The sequence below is a fragment of the Lepisosteus platostomus genome, chromosome 2, assembly GCF_059453375.1.
Source record: "Lepisosteus platostomus isolate fLepPlt1 chromosome 2, fLepPlt1.hap1, whole genome shotgun sequence".
Taxonomy (NCBI): domain Eukaryota; kingdom Metazoa; phylum Chordata; class Actinopteri; order Semionotiformes; family Lepisosteidae; genus Lepisosteus; species Lepisosteus platostomus.
Genome location: NC_142612.1, coordinates 17,343,771 through 17,363,624, shown reverse-complemented (window position 1 = coordinate 17,363,624; position 19,854 = coordinate 17,343,771). Strand labels below are relative to the sequence as shown.

The following is a 19,854-nucleotide window of genomic DNA, read 5'->3' as shown; positions in this document are numbered from 1 at the left end:
TAAAAAATAAAGTTGCTTCTGTAACCTGGAAGATGAAGTGTAGTTTGACCTGCGAACTGGCTACCGTAAAACAACGATAATTTGAACTACCTTTTGACTGTCAAGCATTTAACATTAGGGATTATTCAAATGTTGTTTTTCTCGAGTAACCAAAATAAAAGAATGACTGTAAAATATAATCCAGTATTATAATACAATCCAGATTTAAAATCGTTTCGTAACCTATGTGAGAAAAAGAACGAATGTGACTAGTAATCCAGACGTCCATTGGGCAATATGGTAAATTTATCCATGTTGAGTGTATGAGTGTTCTGGCGTATTATGACTGCCGTCACATCATTCAGGCGGGGCTGCACATTGGTGGTGGTGGAGGGGAGTGTATGTGAAGTGTCCAGAAAAGCGCTATATAAGTGTAAGGAGTTATTATCAGTAACTAGTCTCGAAAATAACTATTTCTGCAGTTGCGCTTCTATGCGAGCACATACGGTAAAGTTGGGAGCCGCGTCATCTGTGAACTGCAAATTGAAAAGTAGAGGTTATTTTCCTACTGAAAAGTAGAAACAAAAAAAATAAAAAGAAACAACGTTTCTGTTTTAGACCCTTCTCACACCTGAGGAGAGCAGAAAGGTTTTACGATAGGCGGTGTTAAGATCGATTTTAGTTCTACAGCACCACCTTGTGATCGAGGATACTTTATTTTAAATTAAACCTCTTCCCGGTTTGCGCTTTGAACAAGCTATTCCCACTGCATGATTCCAGGTACTGGTTATGATACAATCAGCTGCAGCTCTAGACACAAAAATGGAAAAACTGAGCAAGAACTGTGACATCATTTCCATCACTTTTACACTGACTGTGTAGCATAATGTGGGTTGTTGTTCTTCAACCCTGGTCGTGGGGGAACCCCAGTTCAGTTACTCTTCTAGGTCAACTTCTTTAAAGATTGGGATCTACTGTGTGTTACTGATTAAGTAACAATTAAGTATGTGATCTGTGCAAGGTGTCTATTTCTTGAGGGCTGAAGGGGTCTTGGATTTTAGTCCCAAATCATCTCTAAATTGCTTAGTTGAACATATTATCTGCTTAATTGGTCAAACAAATTCTGCATAGTCTTTAGAAACTGAGTAGTGACATACTTTACAAAAGCTGCTGGATTGTGACTCTCCAGGGCCAGTGTTGGAGAACCCTGCTCTAGACATGGTTTAAATGTTTTACATAACACTTTCCGGATGCAGGCTTTTAACTTGCATTAAGATTCTTTTTAAATGTATTGTATGTTTCAATATTATTCACTACAATATGGCATACTTTACAATATTTCTGCACTTATTTCGGTCTAGATTCTAAAATTAAATGCATTGATTGTGACTGTAACATACTATATTATCCATGTATGAGCACTAAATAAAAATGTATATTAAATATCCACCATAGCTTGAGATACACAATTTGGATGATAGCAGGAGTATTCTAGGGCTAGACCGTGTTCATTTCAGAATTTAAAAGTTTACAGTAAAAGTGAGCAGGAATCTGGAACATACAAAAGGAATAGAGTTCATTAGTATTAACCTCCCAATGCAAATTAGCTTCAAATAACAGAATTGGGGTGTTCTATATTTTCAACCACCTTGCAGTCTTGTCTTAATGTCACAATTTGACTCTTTCACGTGCCACTGCAATAAAATAAATTTATTGCTGCTAACATCCAGAACTTTCCAGAAATTCAGAGAAACTTTTACTCACAGAAACTTGCACACTTATCTGTTCTTCTGCTCCTAGGAGAAAAAACGAGATTGAAAGAGGAAGGTCCCCCTTTATTCCAAAACATCTATAAAGAACATTATTAATGCTAAGAATGCCAGGCTCTTCTTTCCTAAGAAGCAATGAGTTAGAGGAATACAAGAGGAAAAAACATCAAGTAATATTTTACATCTTAAGATCTTTGCAGTCACATTAAGAGTTACAAAACATTCACATTTTTAATTCTCTGAAATACATTAGACTATTATGTAGTTTAGATGTTGCTACACTTAATAATTAAAAGCAATAGGAAATATTAAATGACAGCAGAACATTTTGCCTTGTAATGGTACATAACAGATTGGAGTGGTTATGCTTCAGGCTTCAAAAAATGACTACATATTTGGAGAGGTGTTGCTGAGCTTTTCTGAGGCGCTCTATGCGGTTCTGAAGAGCAAGCCTAGAGTCGGTGATGTCTTTATTCTCATAAAGCAGCCTGGCCATTTTGGTTTCTCCATTGTTCCCAATCAGCGCCAGCATGGACGTCTGCAGCCTGTTGATGTACTGCTCCATCATGTGGAATTGGATGATCAGTGGAATCTGGTTGGCCAGACGATCAGAGGCAATCTAGAAATGCAAGAAAGCAAGGATTTTCAACTTTGGATTCTTTACGGGTGTGATATTATGTCTTATCAAAGTAGTATTCTGTTCTAATACTGTACATACGCTGTGGGCTTATGATTTAATTTTATATTGCATTTGTAATTTGTTTTCTATGTGCAGTGGTTTGAGATTTATATGCTAAAAACTACTGAAGTATTTTTAATAGTAGATAAATTGATGACACACATTCTTATACGAAACTAACCACAGTTACTTCAGCAATGGTACAGTACATTCCAATATCCCATGCTAGCAGAATCATAAGACATCCAGTTGCTTGTTTTATACAATTGTTGTTCAGCCAAAAGTAAGCTGATAATTTCTCACTTGTCCTGGACCAGGAACAGTAAGAACAGAATGCATATTACTTTAACTTTAACATTCATTTAAATTTAATAGAGGTCTCTGTTGCTAATTTTACAAAAGGGTACACATTAAAAAATGCAATTTGTATTAACTACTTCCCATTGCATCCCTCACTCTCTTACATTCTCTACCTTAAAGTAAGCATTGACGTGATGAGCCATCTCCCGAAGGTCAGCATTTGTTGAAAGGGAGACGAGTTTAAGTTTGGTTGTGTTTAGTTCATAGCTGTAGAGACAGTCTTGGGAATAGACCATTTTCTCCATTTCAAACTGGTGCCGCACCATTTCAATAGATATCTTTTCCTCATGTTCCCGTAGGTCTTCAACATAGACCTTCAAGTGTGAATAAACAACCATTAGCCATCACATGTATTTTAAAGTGCTTTTCCATATCACTCATTAACCTATTATTTATGGATCATCTGCTCACACCAAGATATTTCCAATAAATAGAAATATTTTAAGATATAAAATAAATTTAGGGGCTTCAAAAAAGTGGAGTGAGAAAAACAAATTCTTCAAAATAGTGGTTTCAGAATCAACCCTTCAGTTCTGCTCTTTAATTTTTTTTCTCCTTGCAGTCTTTTTGAGATGGGTGTTATCTTCAAAACAAAAGATCCCTGTGTAAAGATGAGATAAACCCTAGATTTGCAGCCAAAGCATTGTAAAATAAATCTGGTCCGCTCAACACCACGCTCATACCTCTTATCAGGTATCTTTTAACATGTGTGTGATTGGGTGCTGTGACTGCTCAAAAGATTATTAAAACAGGCCATGTGAGGCAAGGCATTCAAAAAACATTTAATTCCTGTTTATGATGGTCACCTTGTAGAACAATGGAATTCAGTTTGTGCCTCTACAGTGATAATTCCCCATCACACAACCCTACTACACTATTATACAAAAGTCTGAATGCAATATTGACAATAGGACTGATAGGTACCCTGGCTTCTTTCAGGACATAGCTGACTGATATAATTTAAACCCAAAGGAGCTAGATGAATGTTCAGTAGAAACCAAGGAGCAAGATGGAGTAAAGAGCCTCTCATTTGTGAGCATTCTTCTGTTCTTAGTTAACTACACAGTCTGGCATTTAAGGTTATTGAAGTGCACCATGTTAATTCTAACACTAGAATTTGCACAATAGCACAGAAAGCTAAAAGAAAACAGATTCATCATAGAGAATAAATAAAATTACTCCAGTGGATTAAGTTTCTGCTAGATTAGGGCAGAGAGCACTTTAAATCAGTAAATGTTAGATTCATATTTAGGATCACCAAGAGATACTGTACATACTGTAAATACCATCAGACAGAATGTGAGGGTACAATACCTTTGTAGCTCTCAACAGATTTGGAAAAGCCTGAAAGTGATTGGTGGCAAAGGTGGTAATAGCAGAATGGATGATTTCTGTGATTAAAAAAAAAACAATGCACAGCATCTTACTGGATTTCAGGAAACAAAATGTAGGCTTTGTTGTTAAGTAAGATGATTATTTAGAAAAGCTAGTGACTGACACCATTATAAGGTGCTGAAATTAATGAGTGCAATGCTACTTCTCTCATTACAGTCAACTCTTAACTTTTTTGAGTAGCCTGTAAAACCAAATTTGCGTATAGTCAAATTTTACCCTATACCCTTTATAAAAAACCCTACTAACCTCTTATGGTAATTCAAGATATTAAAAATAAGTACACACAAGGTAAAAAAAAGAAAATAACATGACGGTATATGCATTTTTTCAATATTTATTTTCCAAAGCCATCCGCGTAAGTGGAGAGTTAACTGTAAATGATTTTGGTTTCCATGTAAAGATAACAGCTGTGGTTTATATATTTCTAAAGTGGATGACTGCTGATGACTCTACTGTAATAGAGGGGTTGGAAAGTGTATGTGGTTCACTCTTTTGATATTTGGAGGTCATTAGTTCTGTCTGTGCAGGCCTTATGTTTGATAAAGGCAAAAACCAATGTTCTCACCTGTAACATTTTTCAAGACATGGAGAGCAGGCTCCTTCGTGTCTTCAATGTGCTCCTTCACAATGACCTCAAATGTCTTATAGTTCACAAACCCAGGAAGCTCCCTGCCCCTGTATGTCCTGGAATATTCCTCCACCTCATCCCGCAGGTGCTCTTCCACTAGAAACGGGAAAAACAGGAGAGCGAAGAGGAAATAAGACAACCTGCCTGCGGAAAACCTCGCACTTAAAATGAAGTGAAATAAAGGTGAGGTGGTTTTTCAGCCCACATTTGTTGGCCTTTTTGTCCAGGTGCTGTTTCCACTTCACAAATTCTTTTCGGATTTTGGTGAAAAGCCGGCCTTCTTCAGGCTCCACACTTTCCTCGGCCCGGGTGACTTCCGACAGAGCATCGTTAAATCTCCGAATTTTCTAGAAATCAAAATGACAATAGAGGCAATAATTGACAAGACCACTGACCGGCAAACCTTTGCTAAGGCTAAGAGTTTGGCTTGGTGCTCTGTCCACAGTTCGCGGCATGAATAAAGGACCTGCAATTACCCATTTGTGGACAATGTTCCACAGATTGTTTCCTCAGCTCCAGAATAAGAGTCCTGGAGATCAGGACAGCAGTCTTCTATTAAGAAAGAAAATCTAGACGTGCAATGAAAATGCAATGGTAAGGACTACTTCAGTATATCGATGATGTGAATAGATAATTCTCACATCCTGCCTCATCCCCTCACCTCTGGGCTCTTGAAGTGGGAGGATATAGAATGGGGGGGGGCAAAAGCTGAAATGAGATTCATCAGTACTGGCGCCTGGAACCTCCTCCCTCAAAACCACGAGTAAGAAGGCCAAAAAGCAGCCTCTGACCTTGCAGGCCACGGTTGGCGACACTACCCCTTCATTTAATAGCTCACGTGGGCAGCTGCCATGGCTCTCCGATACACAGTTCTACTAAATTAGGGATTCATTTTCTCCTTTGTCCTTTCCTTTCTGAATAATACTATACCTCAGGCTGTTGGAAGGTATTCTTGAATTTGTTTTGACATAATTTAGCTCCACAAGATGGAACAAAGGTATTCTGATGGGCGGTCCAGTTCAGTTAATTTCAGATATGCACAAGCGTCATGAAATGCTTAATTTCATGTACAGGTATGCACAGATACAAAGACATTAAGGAATCACCAAAAACATTAACAAAAAACAGCAGCAGCAGCAACAGCAATAACAACAAGTTAAATAACATACAACTTAAAAAACAAGTCAGACAAACAGTGTGAGGAGAGAAAAAAACAGCAGTGTGAGTCAGTGGTAGGGGCAGAGTTCAATAATCTGACACCCTGTCTCTGAACCTGGAAGTTTGTGCCTTTATGCTCAGTTTTATGTTCTACTTTAATTGCTTGGAGTATTTCTGTATAAAGGACAGAATGACATACATGTAGTAGCTTTGGCTCCTGGATTCATCACTGGAGGGCTGTGGAAGTCCCTGCTCTGGTCAATGAATTTTACCTCAGTTACTCCAATCCCAGCTGTATACTGTATAAAGGTACAGTACCAGCGCTACTGGTTAACAATGCAATGCACCAGCATCCCATTCTAGCTGAAGTCATGCTCTTTCTCTATCTATGGAAAATGGGTTAAACTCTATCCTCTCTCATCCTAGCGTTAATCCTGCATCAGCAGGGTCCGCTTGTCGGCACGCCCATCTCCATTTAATGGTTTGAACCAAATCTTTGAGCTGACGTTGCCATTAAATGCGACCGGCAGGTCACTCCACTTGCCGTCGGAGGGGGGAGAACAAAGTAATGTAGCCAATTCATAGAGGGGGATTATTAGGAGGCATGGGAAATTTGGCCTTACTCTTTTCGAGAAACACCCTGGGATTTTTAATGACCACAGAGAGTCAGGACCTCGCTTTTACATCTCATCCATAAGACGGCACTTGTTTACAGTATAGTGTCCTTGTCAGTATACTGGGGCATTAGGACTCACATAGACCACAGGGTGAGCACCCCCTGCTGGCCTCACTAACACCTCTTCCAGCAGCAACCTTAGTTTTTCCCAGGGGGTCTCTCATCCAGGTACTGACCAGGCTCACAGCTGCTTAGCTTCAGTGGGTTGCCAGTTGTAAGTTGCTGGGTGACATGGGTGACTTTAACTTTAGCATAGAAATATCCTGATGGTGGTGCGGTTCTGTTTAATTTTATTATACCGTTCCTGCATGGCCACACATATGAAATTCATTTTAATGGGCTTGTAGGTGTATTTACATCTTGTAACTGGAAACCCACAGAAGCTGATGGCCTTTTGAGTTTGGCCTAGCGGTTATGGACAGATATGTGTAGCCTTCCTTCAAGAGAACCATCTCAGATATGATATTCACAAATATCAAAATAAACACTATAGAGTTACTGCTCATTCTTGCACAACCATTGGTTAATTTTCCTACCTGACAGTTTCGAGTAATCGTAGTAAATACCCTAAATATCTTTGAATGGAAGTATCTAGGATCTGCAGTTTCCAGAATGTAACTATATCCCAAAAATCCATTGAATATAGGACACTAATCTAATGTTAGATTAGTCTTAACTCAGCTGAATGCTAGAGACTTTGTCATGTACAGTACATCCTTGTTCCTTCTCTCGAACATGTAGGTTCTATTGAGTAATGGTAGAACGATGCGCTCTTGAATCATGTGCAGATCAACATCTGCAAGGGCCTCTACTTACTGTACATCTCTAAACCTCTAAAGTCTAAAACCATTGCAGTTCTGCCACACAACTACTAAACAGATGGGGCTCTTACATTATCTTATAACTTTGAAGAAGCTGGAAGGTAGAAGCTCAATTTCAAAGACCAAAAATCTCTAGTGTTGTAATTGAGCTAAAGCAAATGGGATTGGAGTCAAATTAGGTCTTTGATATTCAATTTTATAAGCTTTCTTTCCTTAAAAATCCTAACTAGATTGAAACTTACAGTACTTATACTGTACCACTTACATGTAATCATCATGACAAGAAGAAGAAAACCAGAAGGCTTTTCTGAAAGGTCAATCTGATTCTGATAATATGTGACACCTTTTATAAGTTACAATCACCCAACATTTTTTTGCAGTTCTTATGTAGATGGAGAAAAACAAATGCAAATGCAGAAAAGGCACTTGATAATTGAGAATGAGGTTTTGGCCATTAATATGATTCATATTGGTGTAATGGGGCTAAGTGGTAGTAAGCATTTTATAGGAGTGACATCACCCTCTCTAAGCTTAGTGTAGATTTCTGCTGCGTCATAAGACTGGGTGTGGTGCAGTGGGGTGTGCTTTCTAGCGAGGGGTGCTGTGAGCCCATGGGTGACCATGATTTAATCCCAGAAGTGGGCGACAGAGCTCCATCCATAGCGCATAATAAGGCCTTCACAAAATGTCACACACCAAATGCCTTTTTAGATGTGTTTTTTGCTTTTCTCCTGTTTTCTGACAATCTCACAATTTTGTTTTTGAGTCCATTTTACTACTACAGTACATCTCCTAAACATTGATAATGTTACAGGCTGAAGTAGGTGACAATGGAGGTGTCTCTAAGAATCTAAACACCATGGGCCACCTAGTGTCAAAATTTCCACTTCTCAGAGCTTCAAGCCAAAGGATGATTATTTAGTTGTGCTGAGTATGAGACACACTGATCAAAGAATCTTCTGGTTTACCTCAGTTAAGTTTTGGATAAATGATTGAAAGAGTATCAAAAGACTGGGATAAAAGACAGAGAGGAAACAGGACAACACAGAACATAAAGCATGTGCCAGACAAGGGCTTCTTAAAAAAAAACAAGTATGTGAACCTTACATAAGACCATGTTATTCTGTAGTTTTTAGGGAACTTGGATTTCCTGAGTGAAGAATCCCTCAGTTGAAAACTGCCTCTCCTGCTTAGTGAGTGCATTTCAGAATAGAGAGATGAGTTCCTATTTATTTTGTGGCATCCAGGTTTGCAGAGAGAGAGTTTGTCTACTTAGTTTAGAATTCAGCTGATCTCTTATTCTGGTCTTGGTAGGCATCAAGAGTTGAATACTTGGTAATAGTCTGGGGTTTTTCTGGATGGTTAGGACAGAACGTTAGGCCTCTGGGACACCTTGTCTATAAACGTCTACTGTACATAGGGAAACTTGCATTGTGTTGTATGTTTATGTTGTGTGTAGTGTGTCGCCCTGTCATTGTTAATAAATATTGGTTTAACCAAGTATTATTGCTCTTTTCACCGAAGCTGTGCCAGAGAACAAAGAATGCATGTGCTTCTACCTATACTAACCACTCTGGTATATTTTTGGCAAAAATCCTTACAAGATGGGGGTTATGATCATTTATTTGACTTATTCTGATCAGCTTGGTCATTGCCTGATATTCTCAATTTTTGTGATTCCTCATTTGTGACTACATTTGATCTGGAACATAATAATGTATAACAAGTTCTCAAAAGCCTAAAAGGGGGGGAAATAATTTAAATTACACAAATATCAAACAATCAAAACTGGACCGTAAAAACTATTACAAATGAGAAGAGGCCATCCGGCCAATGTAGCTTTTTCTAGGTGCTGATTAATCGAATGTAATCAAATCAGATGTTTTTTGAAAGAATCAGTAGTATCTGCTTCTTGGCTGAGTGTTCCATACGACGTACCTCCTGTTATCATAATATCTGCTGCACTAAGTGCAAGTAAAGTAGGGAATTGTGTAGTTTCTTCAGGTTCATGAAACCAAAGAACAGCTGCAGCCCTTACCTCAATCAAGAAAGTCAGCAACTGTTTCTCATCCTGTGGGGCTCCCTCTCCAACCTTCTTAAGATCGTTGGTTGTCTTCAGAAGTTTCTGTTCAATCTGATATTGCAGGTGAGGGAGAGATTTCTAGAAAATAAAGACTTGCTTCAGATATGACCCGAGCAGGAATGGGTGTTGAATCAAGTACCTTTCTTAAGCTCAAGAAGTGGTGGTAAAGGGTATAGATTTGGAAGTGATGTGACAAGCCCCAATTTACTAGACAGCTCTAATGACGTAGGACATGTTTTTACTCATGAGGTTCTCAGCACAAACACACTCTTACTATTAAAACAACCTCATCAAGTATCACCATGAGCCCTTTGTAGACCATTCATTTTCCAACCACTTCATACAGCACAGGGTTGCTTTTTAGCTGCAGCCTATACCCGCAAGCAACAGGCACAGGTCAGAATATACCCCTGAATGGATGCTAGTCTTCATAAAATGTTTTCAAAAGTAAGGGCAGATTTGGCAAACCCCAGCTAATTCCTTAGTAGTGTCAAACAAAATGGTTGATGTGCACCTGGTTTTGAATGCCTCCTCACTGCTATGTAAAAATCTATTTCAGGCTTAAATTCAAAGATTTAGTCAAAAAGATTAAATTCAAAGATTTAGTCACAGAAATATTTGCTCCTACAACTAATAAAATCACTGCGCAAGCAAACATAATCTAGAAATATATATATATCTGTAATGAACCAGACTGAGAAGTTCTGATAGAGAGATGCTATTGTATACCGCTTCATGTTATTATTGAAAAATAATTTAAAATACATGTTACGTACAATAATATGATAGCCCTTAGCTTTATTATCATCTGTAATCTGTCCATGTTTAAGATGTCAAGACAGTTAAGCTCTGTTTCACTGTACTGTACAGTATTTGACTGAGATGTAGAAGGTGAAGAAAGTGTTGTGGCAAATTCACATAATCAGAAATGGGTTTTATTTCTACACTTGACTACACTTACCACAACCTGAAACAGACATTTGAAAGGTGTGGTCCATTGTAACCGACCAATCAGAACTTACACTAATGTGCTCCACAAGCTCCTTAGTCAGCCTTTCAGCCAGAAAATGAATCGTAGCTTTCTTGGAATCCAAAAGTGACCTGTGAACCACAAAACAGAAGTAAACTGTCATGATGTTGTAGGTTTAAACGATTATGAAAATAAAAAAGCTGCAGAATTCTGTAGTTTTTTCTTCTTCATCTTGTTATATAAATCAGGTGTGACTCTGTTTTTGTATCTGCTTTTGCGAAAATGGTACTTTATTTAACAAGTAAGCAATTCTGTATAATTAACTGACACGACGAATCAAAACATCCGATGGAGAAAATTATTCTCTCCACAAACTAAAAAGCAGTTTGAAATACACATAGGATGCTGTTATTCTTCTTATGGGCTGCTGATTCTCTCTGTTCTGGAACAGAACTGTAATAATATCCAGTATTTTATCCTATTTTAGTCATGTTTCAAGATTTACAACTACAGTTTTTTATTTCCCATGCACAAGAAGTAAAAAGTACAGTTAAAACTATTCTAATACATGTTCATACTACTGTATCATGCATGGTTTTACTGTGTTTTATAATTGTATTTTGGTTTTCCACACACGGGCAGCTTGCTTGCCTGAAATGAGGGTGATCCTCAAAGAAAGCCTTTTCTTTCTCGATTGCATCCGCCAGTGTCTGTTGTTCATTGATATCTTTCTGACCACGGCACTTCACAATCATGTAACCCTTCTTCAGAGGAATGACTATATTATGGACAATACTGATAATATTTTCTTCAGTGCCCTCATCAACCAAATCTGGCTTGGTAAGGATCCCTTCAGCAAACAACAACAAAACAGACAAAAACAATTATTTCTGAAAAATCCAATCAAGATTTTCTGTAGTCCTCAAAAATCTACTTACTGCATAACTATACCATTCTGCCATCATTAAAAAATAGTAAAAAAATCTAAACCTAAACTGGCAGTAAACTGGTCACAAGGCAGGTTCAGTGGTTCTAGTACAGGTCCTAGTGCCCGTGGTACTCCACTAATGATATTACACCAGTTTTGCAATCGTACAGTCACTTCAAATATCTGAAGAAATAACGAGGTCTAATTTCCATTACAGGTAACTGCAGCATGGAATCAGTAAATTAATTCTAATCCTACCAGCTATGAGACCTGTTACGTGACCTAGTGATTGATCAAGCTCAGCATGTGCTCTGGAACCAGGAGAGAGCAGAGATTGTACAGTGCCTCTGAAACAGTGTTCTTCTACCTAGTCCTGGTGAGACATTATCTTGCGGATTTCATAGTGAGCTTTAAATCATTGATCTAGTTGTCTTACAGAGCTCAGCTGTAACAAACACCAAAAAACAGGATTTTAGACTCCTGTTTTAAAGCCCAGATCATTCTTTGTGCATTATTCTGGATTTAGTAGGGGGAAACCAATATAGGTAGATTTAAAAAAAAGGAATAATATTCCTAAATGAGAAAGTGAGATGAGAGAGATGTTATTGTCTAGAATGTGTACAGGATCCAATTAAAAAGAAGAAGTAAAATAAATTACAAATAATATGACAATGTAAGGGAAAAAAGCAAATAAAATGTTAGGATATACAGTATAGTTAAAAGAGTAAAATATACAGTACATGAAGGGGTGGTACAGATATGTCAAACACTCTTCTGTAACTCTCTAGAATGAACTAATTTAGAAAACTGTATACAATCTTGTCTCCCTAGTACAGGCTTTATAGAAAGGGTTTTTCTGCTCTAGAATTATTCCAGAGAAGAGGACCCAGATATATTCTGGGACTTAAATGAATGTCTTTCACTAACAGCGTAAAAGCCCTAAAAATTTTATTCCTGAACAGAGAGGAATATGAGGGGAACTGATAACTGATACAATATATCAGGATGTATTCCATATCTTCCAAGGAGCTGACAAAGTCAACTCAGCTGATTTCTTCAGAATGAATAGTGAAACATGAACCAAGAACAGGGGAGACTTCTTTACACAAAGAAGTCTTACTACTTTAGCTGCACATGTTTTACAGTCAACACAGATGAATGTGCTCATTGTTCTTACCCAGTGTCCTCTCCCCTAATGGGTCCACTTCCTTTGCCATCTTCAAAGCCTCTGTGGTCGCAATGTCAGCAGTACAAGGCACCACCACCAGATTAATGGTCTCTTGTTTTTGTATGAACCTGCGGATCATTCCCTTAATCTGGGGATATAGTAAACGGCTGGTAAAATTGTACAGTACAGTAAAATTGGACAGTAAATATGATCAAGAACCATGCACCCTGCGACTCCTAACCCATAACTTCAGAACTTTCTTTTCACAGAGTTGTTTACAAATGATGAGTGCTATTACCAGAATCTACAGAATAAACTTATTGTACCTTTTAGGGAGGTTAAAACCTATCTGGGCATACTGGACATTTTGGACATACTGGTGTTTGTTCAATGTGGATTTAGAAACCGCAGTGAGTAGAGCATTACAGTAGTCAATTTGGAAGAAGACAAATGTGTTGATCAGCTTTTCAGCCACCGTTAGCGATAACATAGGACGTAGTCTAGTGAGATTTTTGAGGTGAAAGAAAGATGTTTTGACAATATTTGGCACATGTGGGTCAAACGTTAAGCGTGCATCAAATATCACCCCCAAGGCCTTTTGAATTCTTTAGTCATTACCCGGTCTCCTATGTCTCTGGGTTGGTCCTTGATAGCTACTCGGGCAATCCCAGGAAGGTCAATTAGTGTCAGATCAGGAACATCACTCGACTGAATCTCCAGATTGATCATTTCATCACTGATCCCAACCCCGTTGCCAGCAATGACGTTTTGGGCTGAAAGAAAGTAAAAGCATGTTGTTGATCATACAAGTTCCTGAGAGGCTCATTACAGTATGTGAGGATTTTCCCTACAGCACTGGGGCTCATAGGTCAGATCAAGCCTTTGCCAGAGGGCTGATTCCCAGGGTGGATTGCACTGGCCAAATGCCACTGGGGTTTGTTTTATAATTGAGATCCCTCAGGAGCAGGACAGTTCATGGATACTTTCTATTTGCAATGCTATAGAACTGCCCATGATTATTATTACTGTATCACTTTTTCAAAAGGGGCGTGAATAATGAACAGCCTAACCTGTGGAAACTTCTTTCTCCACCTCTGATGGGCTTTTCAGTTCAACATCTGATTCTTTATATGTGAGTCTTCCCTTCCATGGCTGGCCTACTTTCACTTTCTTGAGTTTCAGCACCAGGGGACACCGTGTTACAATCCCTGTAAACCGAAACTGTGATTAGAGCCCTGTAAGTAACGAATCCAGGAAACCAGGGGTAGGAATGGCAGAGTTTTAGTTCAGTCCTAGTCATTAAGGTTGATATTATTTAAGACCTCACCACTCCCCCTGGGCAGGGCTACTCCTGACAGAGCCTCCAGCACAGAGCTCTTCCCCGAGCTCTGGTCTCCGATGACAGCGATGGCTGGTAGGCCCAGGTCTTTCTCCACTCCGAGAGACCGCAGGGAGTCGATCAGGTCAATACAGGGCCGCACCTTCTCCTCATATTGCTTACTCAGGGCAATGCTGCTGTGCTGAATGGAACACAACATCCCTTCAGATGTGGACTCCCTTGAAAACAAGTGGTCTGGGCAAGACTTTGGAGTGTACTTAAAGCTCCATCATGAAATGTTTTTGCTGCCTTTACACTGCAACTTCAAGATGTACAGTGTTATGTTTCAGAATCAACAGTCTCTAAGTCTTAGTTGGAACAATATAATCCCTCAAACAATGGAAATAAAAACAAGATTAAAAAATCTAATCATGTAATCAGGATGAGGTGTCTCATAATGTCCCTTTATTAATCTTGATAGGTCTTCTGAAAATAAGTAGATGTGTTTATCAGCATAGTAGTGGAAATTAACAAACTACAAATTGGAGTTCTGTTGTAAAACATGCACAAAATAAAGAGTAAATCCTGGCACAATGCCTAGTACAACACTAGGAGCAAACTTGACTCCCTTTTCAGGAAATCCTGGGAGAAATCTGACTTGTCAGGTAAAGGTTTATTCCATGCTGAAAAGAAAAGAGATAATGTTTTGGCTCTAAAGCCTTTTTCAGCCTGGAATGCTTTTTCTTTTCTTTTCAGCATGGAATAAACCTTTCCTTTTGCAGCCTTCGTATGCTGACACAGCTACCTACACAGAGGCATTCTGATGACAGAGATCCTTAGCTTCAACAGTTGGTTTACCAAATAAGATTTTGTTTTAATCAGGCCTCTTATGTCTTATGCAGTGGCAAATCTTATTGTTACACTTAGAATTAAGTGTTCAAAATATTCTTATATTTTTTGTGGCCCTTAATGGAAAGCCCTAACCCTGACACAAAATAATTCCTCAGAGTCTACGTCTTTATAAATGCACCTCTCTGACAAGCAACATGTAATGACTTGAACACACCTTAGGACATCATAAATTGGATCCATTTTGACTTCCAAACATGTTTGATAAAGTTAAGTCTAAAGTTACTGTCTATGTCAGTAAGTAAATATTTACTTGTCCTCAAGTGTAGGGATACTGAAGTAGTTATGATACCAACTTAAATTGCAAATTTGTCAATAAAAAAGTGTTAAAGTCAATGTATGTTAGACTTCATGTTACAAGTATCTTTGTCATTTCTGAGTGAGTTATCACCCATTTGTCTAACCATTGTTTTTTATTGACCTTATATTTTTACTCGTATTGGTTTTGTTACATTCCACATCCCTCCTCTAGAAGGCTACAGTACATGTGTAAAATAGGCTTTCCCTTGGCTTGGTGTGTATATTTCAGTACCTTGTTCTCAGGCAGCGCTCCTGGATCTGATGCTCCAAATGGCAAAGGAGAGGCAGAGATGCCCAATGTGTGGGCACTAGTCCCACTGGAGCAAATTGTAATCGGCAAAGATTTTATCTCAGTACCATTTATGCCCGCACTGATTAAAGGCCTCATAGGGCTGCTCTTCGACTTCTTTTGACTTGACATGGGTGCAAGTTTTAACCTGTAAGAGGGAAGTTATTCTTAATCAATATTATGCAGATATTTTGATTTTCCAAATCTTCATATACTAGTTACAAAACACAATCAAACCTTCATTTGTTTATGAAAGATTTCTCCAAAATTCTACAGTCTTCTCCAGAAGTATTGGAACAGAAAATTCAGAACTGTTATTTTGCATTACAGTTGATTAATTTGCACTTGTAATCATGAGATAAATATGAACCGATAAATATATTTTTTTATACTGTCATATACCATAGTGAATACAAGTGACCTTAAGGACTGGAACATATTCCTTTAATGTAAAATTAAACAAGTGGCAATGTCAGTATTTAGTTGTAAATCCTTTTGAGGCAATGACTGCATGAAATGTGCCACCCAATGAATTCAGTAAACTCCGTGTAATCATTTTAAATTCTTTCCTAAACCTTTTCTGCAGCTCCTTTGAGAATGAGGTGTTTTTTGGTCTGATGTTAACAAATGTCATAGTAGTCAATATTCTAAAAAAATAATAAATATGCGTACCCTGTGTGACCTCCTTTTGAAATAATAAATCCACCAGTTCTGATGGAAAGTGACATTAATTGTTCCTTAGCTCTCCCAACCAGCACAGACGTATACATAGTTAAAACATGTTTTACTGGCAAAGTCCAAAAAAAGAAATATACACTATCCTTACACTTTTTTTCTCTCCCACTCAAAGCACTTTACAGGGCACCCCCTAATGGTCCCACTAACACCTCTTCCACCAGGAACCTTAGCTTTCCCAGCAGGTCTCCCATCCAGGTGCTTGCCAGACTCACACCTGCTTACAGTAGCTTTAGTGGGTTGCCAGTTGTGAGTTGCAGTGTGATGTACTGTAGCAGCTCACAAATAGATTTTTTCTTAAAAACTAAATGAAAAAATAGCAGCCTGGATACAATTCTCCTACTCCAATATAAATTTACCGCTGTTTTGATATTATTTTACAACTTTCAAATTATAAGAAGCTGGGCTCTTTACTTGGTTAAGTAATCACTGAAGACAGAAGAGAGCAAAATCCATTTTGCCTGCAAGCCCTGTAGTAACCACTAGATGGCGCATGGCTACAACGTTCTGTTGATGTTCATCTCTTTCTCATCCTTTGTCTTGTACACTACATGGAGTCTGGAACTCCATTCCATCGCAGGGCAGACAGAAATACACACACATACACCAGTGCCCATTTTCTCAGAAGACACTTAACCTACTGTACCAGTATGTTTTTTTGACTGTTAGAGAAAGGAGGAAACCTGGAGGAATTTTAACACGGTTTGAAACAACTCCACAAATCCAGAACTCCCAAATCCAGAACTGAACCCGGTAATATTTACAATAAATACATACAGTATGTCCCAATAATACCACGTGTTTCATATGGACACCTGTATTGCTCTTAAAAAAATATAATTATAAAGCACGAATACATGCATACATTTGTGAAATTTTGAATAACCGAGTGTTGATTATTCGGATTAAAATCTGATACCGCAAGAAACAAAATGAACTCCATACTCAAAGGCGTTTAGCCAATAAACGGTATTACCGACATTGTCCTAAAACTAGTATTTACAAATAAGCAAAGCAAAGTTAGAAATACATAACTTGTTTAATTTCATATAGTTTACAGTATATATGTTAAAGTCATTAGTCATTTTGGTCATTTGTCTATGCGGAAATTTAACATTCTATCAATCTGTGAGAAGATCCCGGAGCGCAGCTGCTGAATCGAGTCAGTACGAAGAAAACCGGAGATATAATTCAAGGTCATAACATTTCTACTGTATTTTTCTTTTAGTTGTGTGTTAAACAGCGGTTCAACGCTGTATTCAATGAGTGGGAACCGGTGCAGTGACTCACCTGCTTTTATTATTTCCGTTCTTACAGCGGTGGAAGTGCAGACAACACCTGTTAACACGAAATAGCAGATTTACCCAACTGTAAACGCCAGGTGAACTTAACGCCCGAGTTCTTAGAAGTTGATAAATAAAAGATGAACAGATATATTTTAAATAAAAATATCTTAGTTGCAAAAGCTTTAATCTACATCAGACTCAATGGTGTCAACTTATGAGTAAATCTCATCAAAATCAGCACTATTTTATTACCATTTTATTTGACCCTGTGAGTACAGAGGGTGTATAATAAGCGACTTACCCGATTGAAGACTCTCTCGTCTTTAGCTCCTAAGAGCTTTTTGTTAGCGCTTGTCATTTAGACATGCAGGAGGCAGGACAGTCTGGGAAATGAAACTGAAACGAACACTTGCAGTTTCCGTTTACTCACAGGTGTAACATCAGAAGACTGGCGATTTCCAGGCAGTGGCCAACAGCACATTAGTCTTATAACACGGATACAGTACAGTATATATTTGAAGATACTCGCTTTTTCTAATTATGTATCAAAAGATCATTTTAAATTGGGACCCCGTTACATTGGACCTTTCCGCATCCTTTCCCAGATCACCCCTGTGCCCTACCTCTGACTCTCAGGGTGCATCCCTCCACGTTTCTCTCTTGAAGCCCTACCACAGATCTCCCCTCTCCCGACCTCGGCCTCCTCCACCTATTACTTGTTCCTTGGAGTTACCATCTGCCGACAAGATATGATCACTATATTGACCATTTACAAATTCTTGCATTAGGAATTCAGATTTTGCATACACCGATCCCCCCAGAGACCCAAGTGATTCTGGTTTTGGCAAGCTAAGGGACAATGACCTTCACGTTACCAGGGGGACAGTGGGTGGTCAAGTCTCCCCTAAACAATGTATCTTGTCCGATTAGGATGTCAGTCCATTTAATAATGTTGTTGTTGTCTTCAGCCTAAACACAGAGAAGCCCAGGCCCAGAGTGTTACACATACTGACAGAGAGTGATCTCATTATGTGTGTTTGGATTTTAACAACTATTATTATTGTTTGCTAGAACCGAAACAAATCTATGTTAGACATTTTCATCTTCAGCCCCAAAACACAAACCTGTGTGTTGTAAAAACCTGTTGGTTCAGCTCGTGGGCTTGGTGCAGATCCCCCATTGGGCCTGCTGGTGTGACCAGAGCTGCAGCGTAGCCATGCTGGTGGGAGTCAGTTCAGCTTTTCTGTTGGAGTGAACAGGGGGGTTACATGAAGGTGCTGTCTGTGGTCCGGCTGTCCTGCTGGTCTGGATGAGGGGTATGTACTGTAGTGTGGTGCAGGTTCTTGTCCCATCCTGCTCTTGGTCCAGGTTGGAGGGTTGCACCGATTCTGAGTCTTGTTAGCTGGTATGGATTGGTTTGGGGGTGTTGATACCAGAGTGGTCCAGGAGGGGGGTGCAGGTGTCGCGGGGGCATTCTCGTTTTTCTATGAGTTCAGGTTGATTCTGTTGGTTCTGAGTGTCTTGCTTACATCCGTTTGTGTCTATAGATGAAAAAGCTATTGAAGAGCTCCCCCCCACCCATCTCTTGCCATGTTAAAAAAATCCTAAAAAGAGAATTAAAGTTTCACATAACAAAGCATGACTGTGAAAGGTCAGGAGGCCTGCCTAGTGTGCACAACACTTGATTACAGTCAAAAAAATAAGGAAAAGTTTCACAACCCAAAGCAAGGTTGTATGAGGTGAAGGGGGATGTCTGGTGTGTAAGGCACAACATTCTGGGAGCTGTTTTTAATAAACTGCTAAGTAAATAATATTTAAATACTGCTGTCAGCAGTATTGTGAATATAGTTGACCCTTACCTGAATGAAAACAGGACGTAAAGAAAAGGGTTTCAGAAATCAAACAAAGCTTTATTCCCGTGCTTACAGTCTGCGTAATTGGAGACTGCGCTGTTCTGCTTCCTATGGTCATATACAGGTTTTTCGCACGAAGCCGTATTGAACAGTATTTCTCGCGTTGTGAACGTGTGTACACAGCGGTCCCCCGGGTTCCTGTTAGTGCGTAATTGCGCATCATTGAAAAACCAGAGGTTTAAAAAAAGATAATTAGCTCACTTATAGTTTGATGTAGAGGCTGTGGACATTTTCACAAGTCGTGGTCTTTAAAATGCATTTGGTTTGAAAGACTATTCGTGCGTGGTCAAAAAATGTAATAAAAAAGACAAAGTGAAGGCTGAGAAAACATTCACAATGTACTTTATACACAAAGCAAGTGTTCTCGCAACTCAAAGAGGTTTCGTGAAAACGCTACAGGCGTGCCAAAATCGTTTTCGAACTTCAAGCTAACTTTATCCCGGTGTGTTCCAGATGGTGCGTAATTGCGCATCAATCAAAACCCTGAGTG

General features: G+C 38.8%; 1 protein-coding gene and 1 long non-coding RNA gene across 3 annotated transcripts; one reads left to right on the top strand and one right to left on the bottom strand.

Moving 5' to 3' along the window:
* Positions 1-391: 391 nt before the first annotated feature.
* LOC148676068 (uncharacterized) lies at positions 392-5,014 on the top strand. The gene is made up of 2 exons (XR_015925752.1): positions 392-759; positions 2,272-5,014. It is a non-coding gene; the product is annotated as an uncharacterized LOC148676068 (long non-coding RNA).
* Positions 1,794-17,857, bottom strand: LOC148676067 (interferon-induced GTP-binding protein Mx-like). Of its 2 annotated transcripts, none has more exons than XM_088601674.1 (15): positions 17,753-17,857; positions 17,456-17,503; positions 15,374-15,578; positions 13,942-14,134; positions 13,685-13,822; positions 13,233-13,387; positions 12,624-12,762; positions 11,170-11,368; positions 10,571-10,649; positions 9,504-9,626; positions 5,016-5,157; positions 4,748-4,906; positions 4,102-4,178; positions 2,892-3,101; positions 1,794-2,367 (listed from the first exon to the last, which is right to left on the bottom strand). In XM_088601674.1, the coding sequence occupies exons 3-15, from the start codon at positions 15,560-15,562 to the stop codon at positions 2,125-2,127; spliced, it is 2,046 nt and encodes a 681-aa protein (XP_088457800.1). In that variant the 5' UTR covers positions 15,563-15,578; positions 17,456-17,503; positions 17,753-17,857; the 3' UTR covers positions 1,794-2,124. The 2 variants fall into 2 exon arrangements, with proteins under 2 accessions (XP_088457800.1, XP_088457809.1); XM_088601683.1 differs by having other exon boundaries at positions 2,901-3,101; positions 17,753-17,854.
* Between the last annotated feature and the right edge of the window lie 1,997 nt (positions 17,858-19,854).

Bases quoted from the DNA above. Each gene is read 5' to 3' on its own strand.
- LOC148676067 (XM_088601674.1), bottom strand. From the start codon at position 15,562: ATGTCAAGTCAAAAGAAGTCGAAGAGCAGCCCTATGAGGCCTTTAATC. The intron at 9,627-10,570 runs GTAAGTTCTGAT...TTTATTTTCTAG, and splicing joins AGCTTGTGGAGCACATTAGT to AAATCTCTCCCTCACCTGCA. The intron at 5,158-9,503 runs GTAAGGGCTGCA...TTTGATTTCTAG, and splicing joins TGCTGACTTTCTTGATTGAG to AAAATTCGGAGATTTAACGA.